Source organism: Chroicocephalus ridibundus, chromosome 3 (genome assembly GCF_963924245.1).
Source record: "Chroicocephalus ridibundus chromosome 3, bChrRid1.1, whole genome shotgun sequence".
Lineage (NCBI taxonomy): Eukaryota > Metazoa > Chordata > Aves > Charadriiformes > Laridae > Chroicocephalus > Chroicocephalus ridibundus.
Genome location: NC_086286.1, coordinates 68,695,780 through 68,715,036, shown reverse-complemented (window position 1 = coordinate 68,715,036; position 19,257 = coordinate 68,695,780). Strand labels below are relative to the sequence as shown.

General features: G+C 38.9%; 1 protein-coding gene across 1 annotated transcript in view; it reads left to right on the top strand.

Annotated features, from left to right (window-relative positions):
* TMEM200A (transmembrane protein 200A) overlaps window positions 1–9,361 on the top strand; it is a 56,658-nt gene extending 47,297 nt beyond the window's left edge. Inside the window, exon 2 of the mRNA XM_063329616.1 lies at window positions 5,900–9,361. Within this exon, the coding sequence (XP_063185686.1) occupies window positions 5,916–7,391 (1,476 nt within the window). The 5' untranslated portion in view covers window positions 5,900–5,915 and the 3' untranslated portion in view covers window positions 7,392–9,361. The remainder of the gene's footprint in view (window positions 1–5,899) is intronic.
* The last annotated feature ends 9,896 nt before the right edge of the window (window positions 9,362–19,257 follow it).

Here is a 19,257-nt window from a genome sequence, read left to right as displayed (position 1 = left end):
ATCAAGTATTAATGGGAAATAATTTTCCTAATCAGCTGAAATAATAAGATAGGAAATGCTATGGTAATATAAACCAGGTTCTGTCACACACTACTTCTTACTGCAGTGACATTTAATTCTTTGCTGAAACACAAGAGCTGTACTTTTCAGAAAGTTTTAAATAAAGCTAAACTACAGGGAAATAGCATGTACAGTTCTGATAATTTCACATAATTAAGTTTCAATCATTTTTCAAACAGTAAATGAGAATAAGAAATATTTATGAAAACAGAAGATTTTAAGTGGTAAGGGACACTAAAATGTATTTGGAATAAAATAATTAATATTAAAGAAATACAATCCTAGTATTCTTCAGTTTGCATCCCATCTTTGCTGCTGGTATACGTTTAAAATGAAGTGTAAGATCTCAGTATAATTCAAATGACTATGTATGCATTCAAAAGACCGAAGTTGTAGGTAGAAGTAATAACGAATATGTACCAAAATAGTTGAAAAATTTATATAAGCTTTCGGGCACCTAAAATAGGAGCCACAAGCTTTAATGCTTACTACAAGTTGAGATCAATTGCTGAGAGATCAATTAGGTTTTTAATAGTTAGACCGTCTCTGAAAAAAAGTTAGTTGACAGCAGTACAGTTAAGGTGATGCTAGTCATTAGGTAGGAAAGAGGGGTATTAAGGTGGCAGCCTCATAGACAAAAGGGAGAAATAAGTAGTTTATAGTTTGTGGAGAAGTTAGTTGGAGGCACTAGAACATGCTATTAAGTCAATTCCTTCCATTGAATCTGTGCTTTTACACCCGCATCTTTCTGATTTTCCTAGGCTGCCTAGCATCAGAGCCGTTGTCTAAATAGCAGCTCTTGCCTCAGCTGCTGTTAAAGCAGAAATGTGCAGTCTGTAATAGGTTCTTGCAGTTGACACAGCTCTTATATCTGGGGTAATCAATCAATGAGTCAACTGGGCTCAAATCCTGTCAAATCCTATCCCAGCCGTTTTGTTGTTTGCTTAGCTTCCAAAGGATAACTGGGTGTTACTTATGTAGATGGCTCCTTCCTTCAAAAGGACGCTGAGTCACCCCTTATCTGCCATACCTCCCTCTGGAAGTGACCAGCCTGTTCACGCAGCTCTGTACTCCGCAGCTACTCGAGCAAGTCCCAGGTCACCCGCCTCCTGCCTCCCTTCCTTCCTGTAGGCTGGCAAAGTCAGATACGGGTAATGCTAGCAGAATAAATGCCCCGTCCTTCCGTCTGATCTCCAGTGACTGCCTGGTGCCCTGGCAGAAAAGAAAGGTCCTTGTCCACCTGTGCTAAATTAGTTTGTCTGCGATAATTTACCTATGCCTTACCTTTGTATCCCTGACTCAATTAGGAAAAATATTTCATTCTTTGCTTGGCAAATGCGAGTCTAGTGGTTACGCACAACAAACTGTTTTGTGAAAGCTGTTTTTACCTTCTTTCTTAAGTTTCTTTTATGACTGCCTTTCCTTGAGCATCTGAGTAACCTTTCCCTGTATGGAAAGGTGATAAAGGAGAATCCCTTCCAGCCTCTCTGGCAGGCTTAGCATAGGTAGCCAGCGTAATGTAAGGAAGAAGCAGATGTCACTCCACATCCCAGACTGATGCTTCTTTTATCATTACCCATTTTGCATCACAGCTGCAAACCTTTCCTGCATGGCTCTAGTATTCTCTTCTTAGGTGAGCTGCAGCCCCTCTTGTACCCCCTTACCCACCACCCATACTTTTGCAGGTGTCACCCAGGTCTTTCCCTCTGGCTCCTTTTCTCTGTCCTAGCCAGACGGCTTTCCACAGGCCCTACTGAGGCTGGCTGTAGTCACCTGAGATAACCAGCAGTAGCAGCTGCTGAGGGGTCCCGCCTTTCTTCATGCTAAGGAGCACGTAACAACCTGTTACTCCATTTGCTGCTGGGGTTTTTAGAGCATCTCCTAGAATGCATGCCAGATGCAGAGGGTGGGGCTTAGCCTACAGCCTGGATGAAAGGTGAAGTAGATCTTGCTGATGGCCAGGTTAGAACTGAGGCGTCAAGAGCCTGAGTCATTGTCCTCTGTGCAAATGATGCAGAGGAAGAGCAAGAGTGAGAGCAAGCAGGAGCTGCTTTACGGGATCTATACCAAGACAGGCTTTTCTTGGGTGATCTTAAGTGTCTGATAGGGGTGGTGTCAGGGCCACTGTGTAACAACAGCACAATACAAAGCGAAGTTAAATGTAGAGGTAAATCTGGGCCACTGCTTCTTTCAAGAGTAAAGCCCAAAGCTGTTCAGGCCTTTGGACCCGGTGTTCTTGCTGAAGATGAAACAAACAGAGCAGCTATGAGGTTAGAGAGTCACTCAACCTTTGTTCTTCAAAAGGAGCTCGGCAGCTGTGGTGCTTTTGTGTCAGCAAAAGGGTTGTGTTTTATAAAATGAATTAGAGGCCTGTCCCTTTCTTTTTTTCTGTATTCCATATCCATTTTACCGTTATTTGATTTGTTTTAGAGCAAGCCTGTGTCATTCACAGTGCCACCAAATAGATGCTCTCTGAGCTCTTAGCATAATCTTTCTTTACCTCCGAGTCAAAGTCTTCTAAGGTTTGCTTGTTCAGAAGTTTGAGTTCAGACTCCAGAGTAAAACTAAATGTAATCACTCTACTAAGTTAAATAAGAGAAGCAGCATTTGTCACTGGCACTCATTATGGCTGTTACTTGCTGAAACTAAACAGTTTTGCAGAATAATTCAAATGTATCTACAATGTCACTTTATTCTAAATACAATGTTTTCAAAAAAAAGCTTTCCCTCTTAATATGCACTTCATTGTAATTGCTTTCTGAAAAGCTATGGCATACCAATGTGTCTGTTACTACCATTAATTTTACTAGCTGTAGAAGAGATAAAAATTCAGCTGTTAATATTAAGCAGAATCTAAGCCTTACCAACACTGTGGCTTATTGCAAATTATTATTTACAAAGCTGGATGTGATTTTTTCCATGAAAGAGGGGAGATTTAATAATACTGACATTAACTCAATAAATAGGAAAGAGACCCTTTCTGTGTATAAAATAGGTTCACGTCTCGTTGCAAACAGACTTTCTCTCCCCTGTGTCCCGGTTCTGATGCAGGGAAAGTGAACAGAGGGACTTGTTCCCCTGAAATACTGGGAGGAAGCCAGCCACACGGCTTGAGAGATCCCTCTTTCTCTCTCACTTGCACTTTAAGAGATCTCAATTTCTCTCTGTCTTTCAAGTTACTGGCGACCAATTAATAATGAAATTGAGATGTGGTTTACCTGCAATTTTTGTAAAATTTGCAAATGAGAGCTTTCTATAGAACGGCACCCTAAGATGTAATTTTTAAGAACGTTTTTCTGTCTCTGCTTTTCAGAGTTAGAGAGGAGCTCTTGCTAGCGGTATGTTTAAAATATTTAGCAAGCAGATGTGAGCTTATTCCGTTCACCCTTTGGTGCAACCCAGGTAGCTGTGAGAAGCACAGCACAGTACAGTACACAAAATAACAAATCCTGTCATAGCCATGCAGTTTCTTGGCAGCCCTGAGAATGGACAGGTTGCGTTGATGTGTGCCTGTAAAATACCACAAGAATACGGAAATTCCCCTTGTCCCTTGTCCCAGACCTTGTCCCAGACCTGTCCCAGACCTTGTCCCCCCCAAAGGTCTGGGATCTGGAAGAGAATAATGGAACAAACTAGGTTGTAGCTAAATGATCTATTAATTTCAATAAGGTTATACCATAATTCTCTTAATTTATTTCATAGAGAAAAATAATTACATATAATTGAGTCACGGCAAAGTACAGCAGCTTTTATAATGGATAAGTCCTATTTATTTCTGTTTAGAGGTTCAAAACATTGTTTTACAGAATAATGATCTTTTGTTTTGTCAGAAGCCCATAAACACATAGGCATATGAAAAAGTTTTGTTTTCACTTTTAAAGACTGTCAATGTCAAATAATTGTCTCTCAGGGATTTTTAAATTGTTACATTTAAAAAATGGCTTTTCATGAAGCATTCAAGAAATAAATTGGCATTGACCTATTGAAATTGCTCAGCATAAAAATGGAAGTGAATTGCAAAGGGTGAGACTTTCCAGAGAGATTAGGAACATCAAACCTGACACTTCAAGTGAAATTTCTGTGATTTTTGGAATAATGCTATGAATTTCTCTTTCAGAAATTCAGAAAATGCTGTATACTTAGCATCCTGGGCCTTTTTTCAGGTCTTTCCTTCATAAAGAAAAGGTTTCTCACAGAGAGAGAGAAAGCGCTCTGTCCTTTAATATTGATGGTGCAGGGAGGGAGTTCAGGTTGCTACTTTTTCTGTCTGTCATATGAATTGCTGCTGAACAGATTAATAATGAACACTGGGTACATTTTTTTTTTCCTGGATTAGTCCTTCCACTTGGCCAGCTATCTCAAATTCCCTATTAATTTCATAACCAAGTTCATAATTGGTGGATTGGGCCGATTTCTCTTTGTAGATGTGGTTATGTGACACCTGTTTGCAGTGTTGGAAATCTGTGATAGTGTCAAAATATAGAGTGTGTCTGTTTGTTTCTCATACCATGATAGATCTAATCTTTTTTTTTTTGCATGGGTGCACTACTAAGATTTTTTAAAAAACATAAATATTTTAAGAGATCTGATGAAAATTACTGCCTGTAAATTGCAAGTAGTCACACGTTTGCTTTGCTTCTGCTTTACAGTCTCTCCTGTTATTCACCCAGTCCAACTTTATCTTTGTCTGCTTGTTAAACCGTCCCCAGCTTTGCCACGGAGCCTTTTGCTTTGCAACAGAATGTCAGCCTTTCTTTACCTCTGAGCCTAGTAAGGCCACCAGAGAACCAAATTTTTTCATACCTGCCTTATAGTATCTTAATTTTAGTCTATAATATTATCTAGTATTCATTCTAATATTCATTAATTAAGCTCAGAAACTATTTTTGAGTCTGATTATAAGATGCCTTGTAAAATAAAACACAATTATCCTGAAATGTGTTGTTTCATTTGTTACTCTTACTCATAAAAAACTATCAAACATGGCTTTCTCTTTTTAAACACGTGCTGGTTAATATTTCTCATGGAGTGGGCAGTCAGGTATGAAAACAAGTCTAAAATGAAATGATTTCCTCCTCAAATCATGAAGCTTTGAATTGATGAACTTGAAATTTATGAAGATTTCTTATGCGATAAACTAAACTGAGCTACTGGATTTGTAGTCCATGAGGAACCAAGAAGGGAGAAAAAAGATCAAGATATGCATAAAAGAGGATCAGCTTTATTCGGAAAGGCAAAAATGATTCTGTAGTTGAGACTCAGGTGATCAGAATAGGATTAATAAAAGCTTCTTTAAATGATGGAATAAATATGTGTTAATCTATGCTGAAACGTATAAGAAAAGATCTCTTAGAGGGGATATGTACAATGAGCTGTATCCATAGTCATCGTGGGTCATAGAAATTTTTAACGGAACTACTAGCTAAAGTGCTAAAATGATCTGAACCACATACAAGGTAAGAGGATATTATTGACTTTGCTGCAGACCAGTCCAGAGATAAATCATCTATTAAGACTTCTGAATATTTTCATCTTTAATCCTCATATATCACCACTAAGAGCACTTGCTCTCTGCTACTGTCTGTATCACTGATGGAAGATTTATTACCTATATTTACAGTGATAAAGACTTTTGGAAATTTTTTTCAAGATGCCATGTGAATCTCAAAACTGCTACTGTATCATAACTGGATTAAGATGTAATAGGTTTTTTAAAGTCATGAATATTTTATCAAGAAATAGCTACAGACTAACTAAGTGCTATTTATATTTGCAGACACAACCTTTGCTTGCCACAATATTTATGCTTTTTTTTTTTTCCTTTTTGTTGTTTTCCCAGGGCACAGTATAGAACTATGATAGCAACCGGAGGAGTCATAACAGGACTGGCTGCCTTAAAAAGGCAAGACTCTGCCAGATCTCAGCAACATATAAACCTTGCCACAGCACCAGCTCCTGAGGAGAAGAAACCAGTTAGACGTCGGCCCAGGGCAGATGTAGTAATTGTCAGGGGCAAAATCCGTCTCTATTCTCCATCGGGATTCTTCCTTGTTTTGGGAGTGCTTATTGCGTTCTTGGGAATTGCAATGGCCATCCTTGGATACTGGCCCCAAAAGGAGCAGCTTTTAGGATCTGAAGAGAATCTATCTGTAAATGAAACCCAGGTCCTGAGGAGCCAAGGAAGCATTTTACTTCGTTTCTTTGAACAGCATGTGCACTCGGATAAAATGAAAATGCTGGGCCCTTTTACTATGGGCATTGGAATCTTCATTTTTATTTGCGCAAATGCCATTCTGCATGAAAACCGTGACAAGGAAACAAAAATCATACACATGAGAGACATATACTCCACTGTAATAGACATCCACACGCTGAGGATCAAGGAACAAAAGCAGCTGAGCGGTGCTTTCACTGGCTTGTTGGGGGAAGGAGAACTCAGGCACAGCGGGAGCTCGTGTGCATCACGGCTGGCTGCGAACACAGTTGCACCTTTCTCTGGCTTCAAGAGTAATTTTCGAATGGATAGTTCTGCTGAAGAAGATGAGATTACCCTAAATGAAGATAGGACCACTGGTAGCCTCCTGCCACCTCTGCTGACTGAGCAATCAGGTTCAGTCTTTGGACTTTACCCTCACTCCAGCAAGGCTTCAGATGACAAAAACACTAGCTCTATAAAGTGTGAAACAAAATCCATCGTATCATCTTCCATTAGTGCTTTCACACTGCCAGTAATTAAACTGAATAACTGTGTTATTGATGAGCCCAGTATAGACAACATAACTGAGGACTCGGAGATCACTAGGAGTCGGTCTAGAAACCTGTCCATGGATTCTCTGGCCATTCCACTAACTGATACCAATGAATCCTACAGACCGGTCGCTGCCATGCTGCCACGACACAATTCTTTTGTGGACACTCCATCTGATCAGTTCAAATCTTCTATGACTCTTGGGCCAAGCACAGGAAAGCTTTTATCCCCTGGTGCTGCCAGGAAACAGTTTGGGTCCAACACATCTTTGCATCTCCTGTCTTCACATTCGAAGTCCCTGGACTTGGAAAGGGGTCCGTCTACACTTACTGTCCAAGCGGAACAAAGGAAGCACCCCAGCTGGCCCAGACTGGATCGGAGCAACAGTAAAGGGTATATGAAACTAGAAAACAAAGAGGACCCAATGGATAGGTTACTGGTGCCACAAGCAGCAGTCAAGAAAGACTTTACTAATAAGGAAAAGCTTCTTATGATATCAAGATCTCATAATAATCTGAGTTTTGAACATGATGAGTTTTTGAGTAACAACCTAAAGCGGGGAACTTCTGAAACAAGATTTTAATATTGAAATTGCAATTTAGAAGATGTCATACAGTATTTTTAAAAAAAAAACATTTTGACAAGTGTTTCCTTTTCAGTGAGACTAGTACAAGCCTGTTTTTAACCAAATGCTTAATAGCCCATTAAAATTGGCTTGTGTGAACAGAGATCTCTTCATCTTTGTAATGCCAGGAGTTTTTTGTCTTAGTAACATAGAGCTGCAATACTGTACATTATCATTGCTCAGAGAGTTTTGGTACAACTCATTCCAATTTTTTCCCAAGTCATTATTTCTTTTGTTCTATATAAGCATGTTACTTTTTTGTCAATTTGACTCCAGAAGCCTGCATTAGAAAAAAAGCTCCATTTACCTGTAAGTTCTGTTTATTTAATGACCGCAAGAGTCTAAAAAAGGTGCTTGCGGTCTAGAATGGGAAGTGAGCAGGAGCACATACTGGAATTGTCAAATCCAGGCCTTTATCCTAGGTGTTGTCTTTCACATACGGTACCTCTCGGTAACTGCAGTCTTGCCATTGTCATTGTGAGAAACTTGTTTACATATTGGGGTGGGTGGATAGAAAAGAGTGGGTATAATTAAAACCATTTTTGTGAATTCATTGTAATCGGTCGAGTTGAATACAAGTGTTGTGAATTATTAACTACGCTTTGTAAAATAATCTTTCTACATCCATTGTAGTTTAATCCTGTAATTCTGGGAAAACATATATAAAGTAAGAAACATGAAAATTCTTCTGGGATATAGTTCTCTAAACCACTTTGATTGGCAGCAGTTTTAAAATCAAAATATACAGATTCAATTAAAATCGTAGGAGCATGATGAATGCCAACAGGATTTTAGAAACACGATGCATAATAAGATTATATTGTGATATGCATCTGAAGAGAATAATGGAAATGGATATATTGCCTCTCATTACAATAGCAAAAAGCTAAATAACTAGATCTCTGTGTTCAAAATACTGATACAAAGCATACAATTCAATATGTACACTAACATAGTATGAAAGCCCCTTGCCTAAATTTCGATTTATATATTTCACATAATTATTGGTGTGATGGTTCACTGAAGGCTTAGCTGTGGCAATTTGCATTACAAGATTTTGCAAAAGAAAGTGACATTTAAAACAATGTTTTTCTCAGCAAAGCAAGCTTCACAGTTGACAGTTGTAGGCTATTGCTAAAGAAAAATGAGAATTTGAATGTGCATACCAGCAAGTTTTCATGTATTTCATTAAGGTATTTAGGCCGTGATCCTGCCATGACAGCCATGCTGGAGAGTGTCACTTCAAGTCTCAAGGCTCACCTAACAGGATGTTGGTCTTAATTGGGCGGTTTTGATATGTTCACTTAACATAAATACTCAGGAATTATTTTGAATGGCTTTTCCCAAAAAGAATCAAACCTGTTAAAATGTCATTGTTCCTCAATAACTTTGATTGTGAAAGATCAAAGACAAAAATGCCCTCTCTGTTTTTTAATATTCAGCTCCATATTTCAACTGCGCAATGTTTATGTATCAGGAGCATTCCTTGCTCAGTGAATTGAGGCATAGTGTTAACTGTTAGAACCTCAAGCCTATATATTGTAACAGAGTTGGCTAAATATTTTGCTATGAAGCTTTTAATAACTTTCTGGTTTGTGTTCTTAAGACATTTGCTATTTTTTGAAATAAAATAAAATGTCTATCTACATATATCTGTTGTAAGACCTGTTTTTCCTCTCTGATCTCAAATCTTCCATATCAAAGTATAATTGGGGATTGTAACATTGTATATGATATATTAGCCTGCCACTAGATATTTGATTATGACTAATTGACTTCAATGACATCTCTACACATGTAAAGGTTGAGTATTTTTTTTTTCCCGTGTAATGTGAAATGTATTCCAAGTGGTTTTGATATAAGGAAGTTTTATGTAAAAAGAACATCCTGTTCTTTTTAGGTTGGCAGTAAGGATTCTTATAAAAATGGAAAACACTGTTAAAGGCATGAATGATGTAAGCTTTTACTTCCTTAATAGTTACATTAAATCGAGCTTAAAAGACTGTCTTTGGGGTTCTATCATATGTGGGACTAGCAATCCTTTTCTAAGTATAGCAGGGCATAAGCTTTTGATTTTAACATAGATACCAGGTACTGAAAAATGCACTCACTTTGGAAAAATTTACCCGCTTGGGACATCAAGGTAAAGCTACCGACTTAAAGCAAGAAATCAAAATAGCACCATAAAAAGAAACTTTGTGGTTGACAGACCAATTTCAAAAATATTCCCAAATTACTCAAAAATTGAATATTTCCTTCAGATATTCACAGGACAGTTGAGGTTGAAAGGGACCTCTGGAGATCATCTTGTCCAACCCCCCTGCTCAAGCTGGGCCACCTACAGCCGGTTGCCCAGGACTGTGTCTTGACGGTTTCGTGAATAACCTTAGGGAGAGAGACCCTACAACCTCTCTGGGTGACCTGCGCCAGTGCTTGGTCACCCTCACAGTAAGAGTGTTATCTGATGTTCACAGGGACTCTCCTGTGTTTGAGTTTGTGCCTGTTGCCTCTTGTCCTGTCACTGTGCACCAGGATCTTTCCAGAGCCCGGCTCCTTTTTTGCACCCTCCTTTCGGTATTTATACACATTGATACGATCCCCCTGAGCCTTCTCTTCTCTAGGCTGAACAATCCCAGCTCTCCCAGCCTTTCCTGATGGGAGAGATGCCTCTGTCCCTTCATCATCTTTGTGGCCTTTCACAGGACTGGCTCCCGTATGTCCATGTCTCTCTTGTACTGAGAAGCCCAGAACTGGACCCACCACTCCAGGTGTGGCCTCACTGGTGTTGCGTAGAGGGGAAGGATCCCCTCCCTCAAGGGTAATACAGGACCTTGCATCCTTCCATATTCCTTTGGTAGTTCCGACTCAAGCTCAAATTAGGAAAACTTGTGGACATTCAAAAGGCTTGAACATTAGTCAGAAACTGCAGTAGAGCAAAGATGCCTGAACCCTTTGCAATACATAGGGAGAGTTAGGAACCTTACAGGGGCCAAAACGGGAGCCATGTACAGCTGACAAGTAAGGAACTGGTGAAGACAAGAACATGTCTTAAACTTAAATTGTATCTTTAGGTCATAAATATCGTACTCAATCTGTTGCTGATCCACTTCACAGACTTTTTTTAAAAAAATTTTATTTCCATTGTCAATGCTCCGTGCAGCCCCACAACGAATTGCTCTGGTACAACTGTAGGGTGAAAAAGAAGCCAAAGACAGGGAGTTTAAAACTGGTTTTGTCATCAGAGAAAATAATTGCAGAGCTACACCACAAGCCTTTTCATGGTATAAGAAGCTAAACCTTCCATCTAGCCAAAGGAAATGTTATGGTACTGCATCCCTTGTATGAAATAGCTCCAAAAAGAAATAATTTAGATCGTGCAAGCAATGGGTTTGCTTCGTCCTCTTCTATTAAAAAAAATACATTTTCTACCTGTCAGGTAAGCATCTTAGTCCCTACCTGTGATGTTAAGGTCTGTCCCTCCCTCCTGGGCAAATCTGTTTCACTCTGTTCATTTATTGGGCAAGGAAATAAAGAGCATGACTCCGCAGTGATAGAGCAGAAATGCTGGGTTACGTTGTCTCTTCCAGGATGGCTTCTGTATTTTGCATTAAATGGTTGCTGGATAAAATCCTTGAAACAGGGCCTGGATTTTTGCCAGGTTGATATTTTTGACTACTGCCCTGGGGAGCCCAGTTTACTCTCCTTGTGAGCCAACGAGCCGACCCCTTCCACGCGGAGCAGCGCTCAGCAGGAAGGACTGGCAGAAGCTCCAGCTGCTCAATTGCTCGTGGGTTAATGGATGGGAAGGTGTTGGCACGGGTTTTCTCAGCAGCGAAAGGACTTTGGCATGGCGTTACCCATCCTGATGGCTGCTCTAATGCTTGGGCTGTGTAAAGGATGGAAAGGTGAGCTGGCACCACCAGGCTGGTTTTGAAGGAAAGGGAAATTTAATGTTAGAACTGAGCAGAGTTTTTGAGGCTGCCGGTTTTGGAAGTAGGCATCTACATCCGTCCACCTCATATATTAGCAAAATAATTTTTGTGCGACCTTATCCGAGCGCCTTTCTCAGACCTAGAGCTGATGGTCCTTATCCTTAAAATACAGCATTACTAGTCCTTTAGTTTCTGCTGAATGAAATTTGGAAAATAGTTTTAACCTACAGTAGCAGTTTTCTCTCTGAAAAGCTTTTCAGGCAGCTTGTAGAGTTCCTAGATTGCTTTAGTCTTAGCTCTTAAATCCTTTCTTTCTTAGCTCTTAAATGCTTTCTATGAGTCTTTTTCTGACCCTTTCCAGGAACTTCTGTCTTCATCTTCCCAGCACTACCTTCTTTTTTGTTCATTTTCCTACCAAATGTGGCATTATGATGAACAAGTAGAAATCTTTCAGCGAGACTGTGCATGTATATATGAAGATGCAAATGGAATAAATGGTCCATTACAATGTAGGAGTGCTTCAATTAGTATGATTTAGCTACTCAAGGGCAAGTTCATGCCCTTTATTTTAAATCTTTTCAAATTAAACTCAAAAGCAAATTAATTGCAATTATCACATTTTTAACTTTCAGGTCACATGTATTAACTCTTTCATCAATATTCTATGTCTGGCAATGTTGAGTTGTTTTGTATTTTAGGACTCAGTATTTCAAATTAACCTCACTGGAATATGTTATGCATTCAATAAAGCCCAGTTTTTTAATAGAAGTACTTGTCTGAATGACCGCTGGCAGAATTACAACACTGAGTCTCATAAAGAATGGAAATCTGATAGTTACAATACTTCTGTTTTAGAATACTTTGTTGAAATTGAAATATAAGAACCCACTGCATTAAACAAAAAGCAGTATGTCTAACCTGTTGACTTGGTTCTAATTCAGGTAGATAATGTTTTAGAGGTGAGTAATTTACCATCACTGTGAATCGTCCATAGGAAGAATCATAAAACCATTGTTGTCCCGTATCAGTTTTTATTCCAGCTAGTGTAATTATTCAGGATAGCATTCACAGAAACATATAATCCATTTCTGAATCCCACTAAGCCCTTCAGTTTACTAATATTATTTTTGCAAACTACTGCAGATTAATTATGAGTTGCCAATAAATATATTTCTCTTATCAGTTTGGAATTCTTATCAGCACTTTAATTTCATTGCAACAGCCAGCTGCTCTCCTATTAAGAAAATATTCCAGGGTATATCCTGTGACTCACTGTACAACCGGTTTAGCACTTAGATCTTTTTGTTCTCAGAATAGGTTCCTACTTTGTAGGCAATACTGTATTTGCTTTGGCCTCTAAGTACATGTTTTTTCACTTTTAATATTAAATCCCATTTCATTCCAGCCCATTAAGACAATTCAGTTTTCCTTCTGATCTCTTTCATATTGATAATATTTATCTACTCAGGCTATATGGGCAGTAAGGGCAGCCCAACGGGAGTAGGTCTTGTGCTTGGTGCCAAGGATGTGTTGTCCACACTGGTTGCATCTCAGAGGGTTAACTTGACTAGCTCCCACCTGGGCTGCTGGGACTGAACAGCCATTGGTGACTGGAACATGTTACATGCTCCTGGACGACATCTCCCCATTTATTTTCCTCTGAAAGGAGTTCAGTGTGTGCTATGCGATTGCTCTTTGACATGAACTGAAGTAAGGTAGGCAAGATCAACTTGGAGATTTGTTTCAAAGGAACACTACCCACCTGGAAAAAACTGCTAGTTCAGCTACACCCTTAGTGACTTCCAAGAACTGTGTCAGCACAAATGTACCTTATTCTTAAATTTGTTAATAAATGCTATTTGATCAGTTCCACATCAGAACCTCGAAAAACTCCACTGATACATCCCTTATCACCCCAACTTGTCAGCTGCTTATTTGATGGTTACTACTCAGCATAGTTTTTCTCCCAGTTCTCTTATCCAGCTTAGCTAATATTTTCAGGTGTGTTACTGTATCAAATGCATTGCTCAAGTCAGAGCAGATGAGATCTACTGTGTATTTTGTCTAGAAAACTATTATTTCAAAAGAGATATCAGGTTAGTGTGGTATGATCTATCTTTGGACCATCTACTCAGCATCTTATCCTGTTTCCCATTTTCATTCTTGCCTTTAGTTCTTGTCTTACCTTTTTCTGAAGCCTTCCATAATACCTGGATCATACTAGCAAGCTTGAGAGCGGAGAGGTAAATCCTTTCCTTCTTTCTGGCATTTCATAAATAGGGTTTAAAAGATTACTATTTTTTAATACATGCTGCCCTCCCTCTCTCTGTCAGCTCAGTAGATGTACTGAAATTCCTTGCTAGGATGTGTTTCATATGCCAGTTTTTACAGGTTACCGTAATGGAGATTATGTGCCCCCTCACCGTGAGAGCATCCAGGGCTTGAATTCAGCTTTCTCACAGATGAGGATTTACACAGCTTCCATTTTCACACTTTCTTTCTTCCATTTTCCACACTTTTCTATTTCTCATTTCCACGCTCCCATTTCCAGATCTTTTTTCCTACTAGTCACCTTACCTTTCCCCCGTTTCTAATATAGTTGACTTAGCTGAAAAATGAGGCAAAGTATTCACAGTATATAGGCTTGATCTAGAACAAACTGGTCAGTTTTAGTGGTTTTGGGGAGTTGTTTCATTTTAAATTGGGGTAGAGGGTGGCTGGATGTGACACTTGACGTTTCGCAGCATGTTCCCACACTCACTGCCGGCTCCATTGCATACGTTTCCCCATTATGTTTCCTTGCTTGGGAGTTTTTTTGGTTTCGTTTGGTGAGGCTGTCATTAATCCAGCTGGGTCTCGAATTATCTCCAGAAGCTTCCTACAGTCGAGGTACACCTTTGTGTGCTTTCCATTTCAAAAAAACCCAACATCTGCCTTACCTAAGTGTCAAATCACCAGCCTTCTTGCCTGGTTGATTTTGGTAACTAACTACTTTTCTGCTGAAATTATCAAAATTTGTTCAGCTGAAACCAACGCTTTACTTGGAATCCCACCATAGTTTATCCTTTTTGTTTAAAGTTAATTATTGGATCAGCTCATGAGCACTTGAGTTTCTAGGAGTATCTTGTCTACAGCACACGTAGTGCTTAACAAAAGCCAGTCGGTATTTGCTACAGCAATTGTTTGTGGTAGACGTCTGCGTGCTCTTCTGTCTAGGGATATCTCAGCTGTCACAAGCACCGTTTGTTCACAGTCTTTTTTTCTGGGAAATGAAGTTTTCTACACGGCAAAGTTAAAAATTCAAGGTAAAGACAGTATTTAACTTGGTTAACAATGATCAATATACTTCTGCTTTTTAATTCAGTTGTCATAGGGAAAAATATTCCTGTGCCTTCTAGCTACTTATCTTGGCTGTCCAGAGGTGTTAAATATTTGTGTAATATAATTCTGAAAACAGCGAACCAAAACTGAATATCCAAGACAAGAGTATAACATCGTCATGTGGACTTAATGGAATAGATTTAATGGGCTATAATATTTTCAGTATTAACCTCTATAGTTTCCTTACTATAGTCGCAAAGTGAAATTTCATTTTTTAGTCTGACCGTTGAACATACATTTCCACTGAGCTGCCTTCCCTGAGACGTGGCTTGCTTTTCTGTGTAAGTGCAGTTAGTTTTGAAATGATCACCATAACTCTTTCCAAGGTGCATTTCTTAGCATTTTTTCAGAAATAATTATCAATTTAGGCATTTTCTATTCCAGCTTGAAGGAAAGTTGCTCCAATTTGTTGTGATTACTGTCTTATTGCAGTTGCTAGTTTTCCAAGGGTCTCAATGGATTAAAAAAAAAACAAAAGTGAACGAAGAACATGGAGCAGATCGGCTACTATTACACAGAGGTTATAATATAGTTAAACTCATCTTGCATCTGTAGAGAATTCATTATCATCATTTTAACAGACAGGAAGCACTCTGACATACGATGTGAGCATATTGTATTATCTCCAGCAAACAAGTGTTCTTTATTATCTCTTTATGAGGACTAGGAAGAGGATTAGACTTATAACTTAATTAAATGACAGTGCCCTTTGATTCTTGTGTAGAGGAGTCAGGTGAATACAGTAGATTAGGAGGCGTTAGGAATTAATAAAGCAGACATTATATTCTCATTAAATTATACTTCCTAAATCTCTATGCCTTATAACTAACACTGAAATGGGGGACACTTGCTTATTGTCACAGAAAACAGTCCTGGTCATTCTTCTAAGGAAGAAAATACACCTGTTTCGTGTCCACTGACTTTTTGAATGAACATTTTTATTCTTATAACATTGATACCTATCTCACTGTTATCTATACTGGCAGTTTTGTGAAGTTTTCATGCCTTTCCCTACTACTTTATTTTACTCTGCATTTTCCTTTTGCAGGTAAGACAGGTTAGGACATTTCTGGAAGTCATTAAGAACCCTCTGATGCTTACGATTCCATCTGCACCCCTTCACAGTGATGCTTTAGTCTCTGGTCTCATAATCGGTGTAAGATGACTAAATCTTGTCTGCCAACATAAGGGGACAGATTCCCACTCCCTTCCTTCTTCTCACCCTTTCCTGCATGATCCTACTCCCTAAGCAGCTGTGCTCAACCAGGTCAGGAACTGAAAACAAACTCAGCAAAACCAGCTACAGCAGCAACAGCTCGTTGCAGCAAACAACCAGCAGCAGCTAGCAAGTAGTTTTCAGCTGGATCAGAGAGCTGAGCTGCTTCAAGACTTACCTGCAGAGGAAGAGCCAGACTGCCACAGCAGCAGGTTGGCTTCAGCTGATCGTGAACCTCACCCTCTCTTCATAATATCGTAGTGACTCAGAGGAATTGTGATTTGGGATGGCACTATAGTTTAATGGTTTCTAGAGAAACACAACAGACTACCAGTGTTTTCTAATATCCCTTCTGGTGGTATCTTCCTGTGAGTCTATGGAACACCTGGCTACAATTTTCTGTCTGTATTTGCTCCTGTCACCTTTCAAGCACCCAGTTTCTTGGTGATTGTCTATGAATGAGCACGCCACTTGCAGAAATAAAAATCCATTCCTGAAAAGAGAAAAGGGAACAAAGTTTACTTGATATGTATTACTGGTAAGTCATTTATTCAGCTTCTGTTCTGTTGCTAAAGGTAGGCATGAGTGTTCTCAATGACTGTGTGCTTATAATAGTCAGTTACTTTCTCCTCTGAGATCTATAGATCTTAATTAGTTGGTGTTATAAGTAGCTTTCCAAACCTAAGGCAGATGGAAGAAAAGGTTCCCTTGAGCCCTTCTATGTCTTACAGATTTCCAGAACAGACTGAAAGGTTTATTTTGACAAATTAATTTATTTCATTTGAGTCATGTGCTAGATCATACATGCATATAAATTTTACACACACACACACGTATGTATACACGTATATATTCACAACTTTTTTTTTATTGGATCTGGAAGATGATCTACGTTGGAGTATGCTACTTCAGCGCATTCTGCTTTTGCTGCTCAGCAGAGATAAACAGCACGGTGCAAAGTGGGTGGAGGGAGAGGAAGATCCCTGTGTCCAAAATGCTGGGCTGCCTTCATCCATTCCTGCCTCAGTAGAAGTAAGTGCAATATAAATCATTAAAGCAAAGACTTAGAAAAGTGAGAAAATTCTTAATGAAAGACCATGAAAAGAAGGCTAGCATCCCAAGTCACAGTCGGGGAGGATGCAGGCTAATATATCACCAAATTGAGTCTTGAAGGATTCAGACTACGACATTATCAAATTCTCTGATTTTTAAAAAATAAGGCGATGTCTCTGATTTTATCATTGTTGGAGAACTCCAGAAAAAACCCAACACATTAGTGCATTGAATCAGAAGGACATCTGTTGCTGGCAGCAGAGTTGGACAGTCCATTACAAACACACTTCTGTTGGTATCACACACTATTAACAAAACCCAAAAAACCTTAAGAAGGAATGACCTCCTTAACATGTGGTATAAAGCATTATTAAGATACATGTTTCCACATTCCCCATGGGAGAAGAAACCATTGCTCTTTCCTTTTGCCATCCTGCAGCTGAAACTCGTGTGCTGACCCAAAACCAGTAAGGGCTACTGGACTCTACGACACACATTTGCAGGCTCTTTGAGGCAGGTCCCGGAGAAGGTCAGGGGCTGAGACTCCTTGCAGAGTTAATGCTTATTGACACAAACAGTAAATTCTGTGCAATGGCACATCCTTTCTAGTTTCTCCTCTTCCCTTCCCTGACATCAGAAATGCGTATCATGGTAAAGAAACTCTGTGTATTTTCAGATATGCTGATAAGATTTAAATAGGATTTGCCAGCATATTTAGGCTCTGGCAGCTTGAAAGGCATTTAAATGCACCCATATTGTAATAGAACAATGATTTGCAACACAAAAATTGGAATTTATGTAAAAAAATAGCCACCTAAGCTTCAGGCATAGTCCTTGCTTTCAAATGTGATCTGCAGATGAAAAGCACCAGGTAAGGACGAGGTATGAGTTTCACCTAAAGCAGGCCAAGTCAATGGCCTGCAAAACTCCATGACATACAATATACTAATCTTTATCATGGCTATAAACTTGGTTTGGGAAAAGAAAGACTGTTTTTCATTGAACTGGACAAATAATGCATTAATCATAGCTAACCTTATTTGCAAGGATATTATTCACATTTGCTTTTGATAAATCAGTGCTTAAAATTACTTTTGCCACAAGTGCCAGGGTGCCACACAATGCATGATTACTTGTGGCAAACACGTACACAGATCATGACCACAGTCTAGCTGACCTTAATTTTCAATTAGTATCTACAGAAAAGAAAAACTACCTTTTATTCAGTTTAGATTTCTTCACATTATTTATCTAAGAAAATCTTTTGTATTTCTTTTGTATATAAATATCTTCTATATTTAAAATACAGATTCAGCATAAACAAGCACATGCAATGGCAGACAAAAGGATTTGTGTTATTTAAGACCTGAGCACAGGGAGTTGTGAATAAGATACTGGTGTTCTTGAAAGTGAAAATTCAGTCTGCTGAAGTTGATATATTCTCTGCAGCTTCTTAAGATCATCCATGTTGAGTGCTATGAGAAGGATGACAGATCATTTCTAGGTGGCCAGAAAGCTCAGCTCAGCTATAACCTGCAAAAATGTTTACCTGAATATCTTCCTAAGCAGCCCAGGGCTTGGTCTAGTGAAGTGCTTTTATCGTCTGCAGATGGATTTCTTCCTGAATGAGTAACAGTGTCTGCTAGCATGAAAATGTAAGTTATGTGTCAATTTAAAATCATAGACATTTGGAGGACAAACATCGTCATGTTTCCATTGCCTTTCCTCGTTTCTCCCCTGAAGCTAGTGTAGTCTTCTGTCTTACTTTTTCAAGGGCATAGAAGCAAATGATATCATACAGGAATAAAAATTAAATAACTTTCAAAACCAGCTTCTCTGTGATGAAGCTCCGTTACAGAACCTGTAGAAACTGAATGAAAATGGTTTTGAAAGACTCTCACCTCTTGTCAAAAACCACAGTCCTGAATGAACTCTGAATAGATTGGGTATAGTGGAAAGACATAAATATCCCCAGCTGACAGAATTAGATGCATGCCATTTTAGAGAGTGGATAAATTATACAGACAAGTTTGAAAGAAGGATTTTCTCCTTTTTCTATTTATAGAAGAGAAGCTGTTAAATACATGTGTCCCGGCCAACTCTTTGCTGCATGCAACTGCCCGAAATATATTTCTTTTTAGGTTTTTGGAGCTGGTCAGAAGAGTTAGAATAGCAGCATTTCTTCATAAAAGTACAGGCTTCTCTGTATTTGCTTATCAATAGTCAACCATTCTATTTAAAA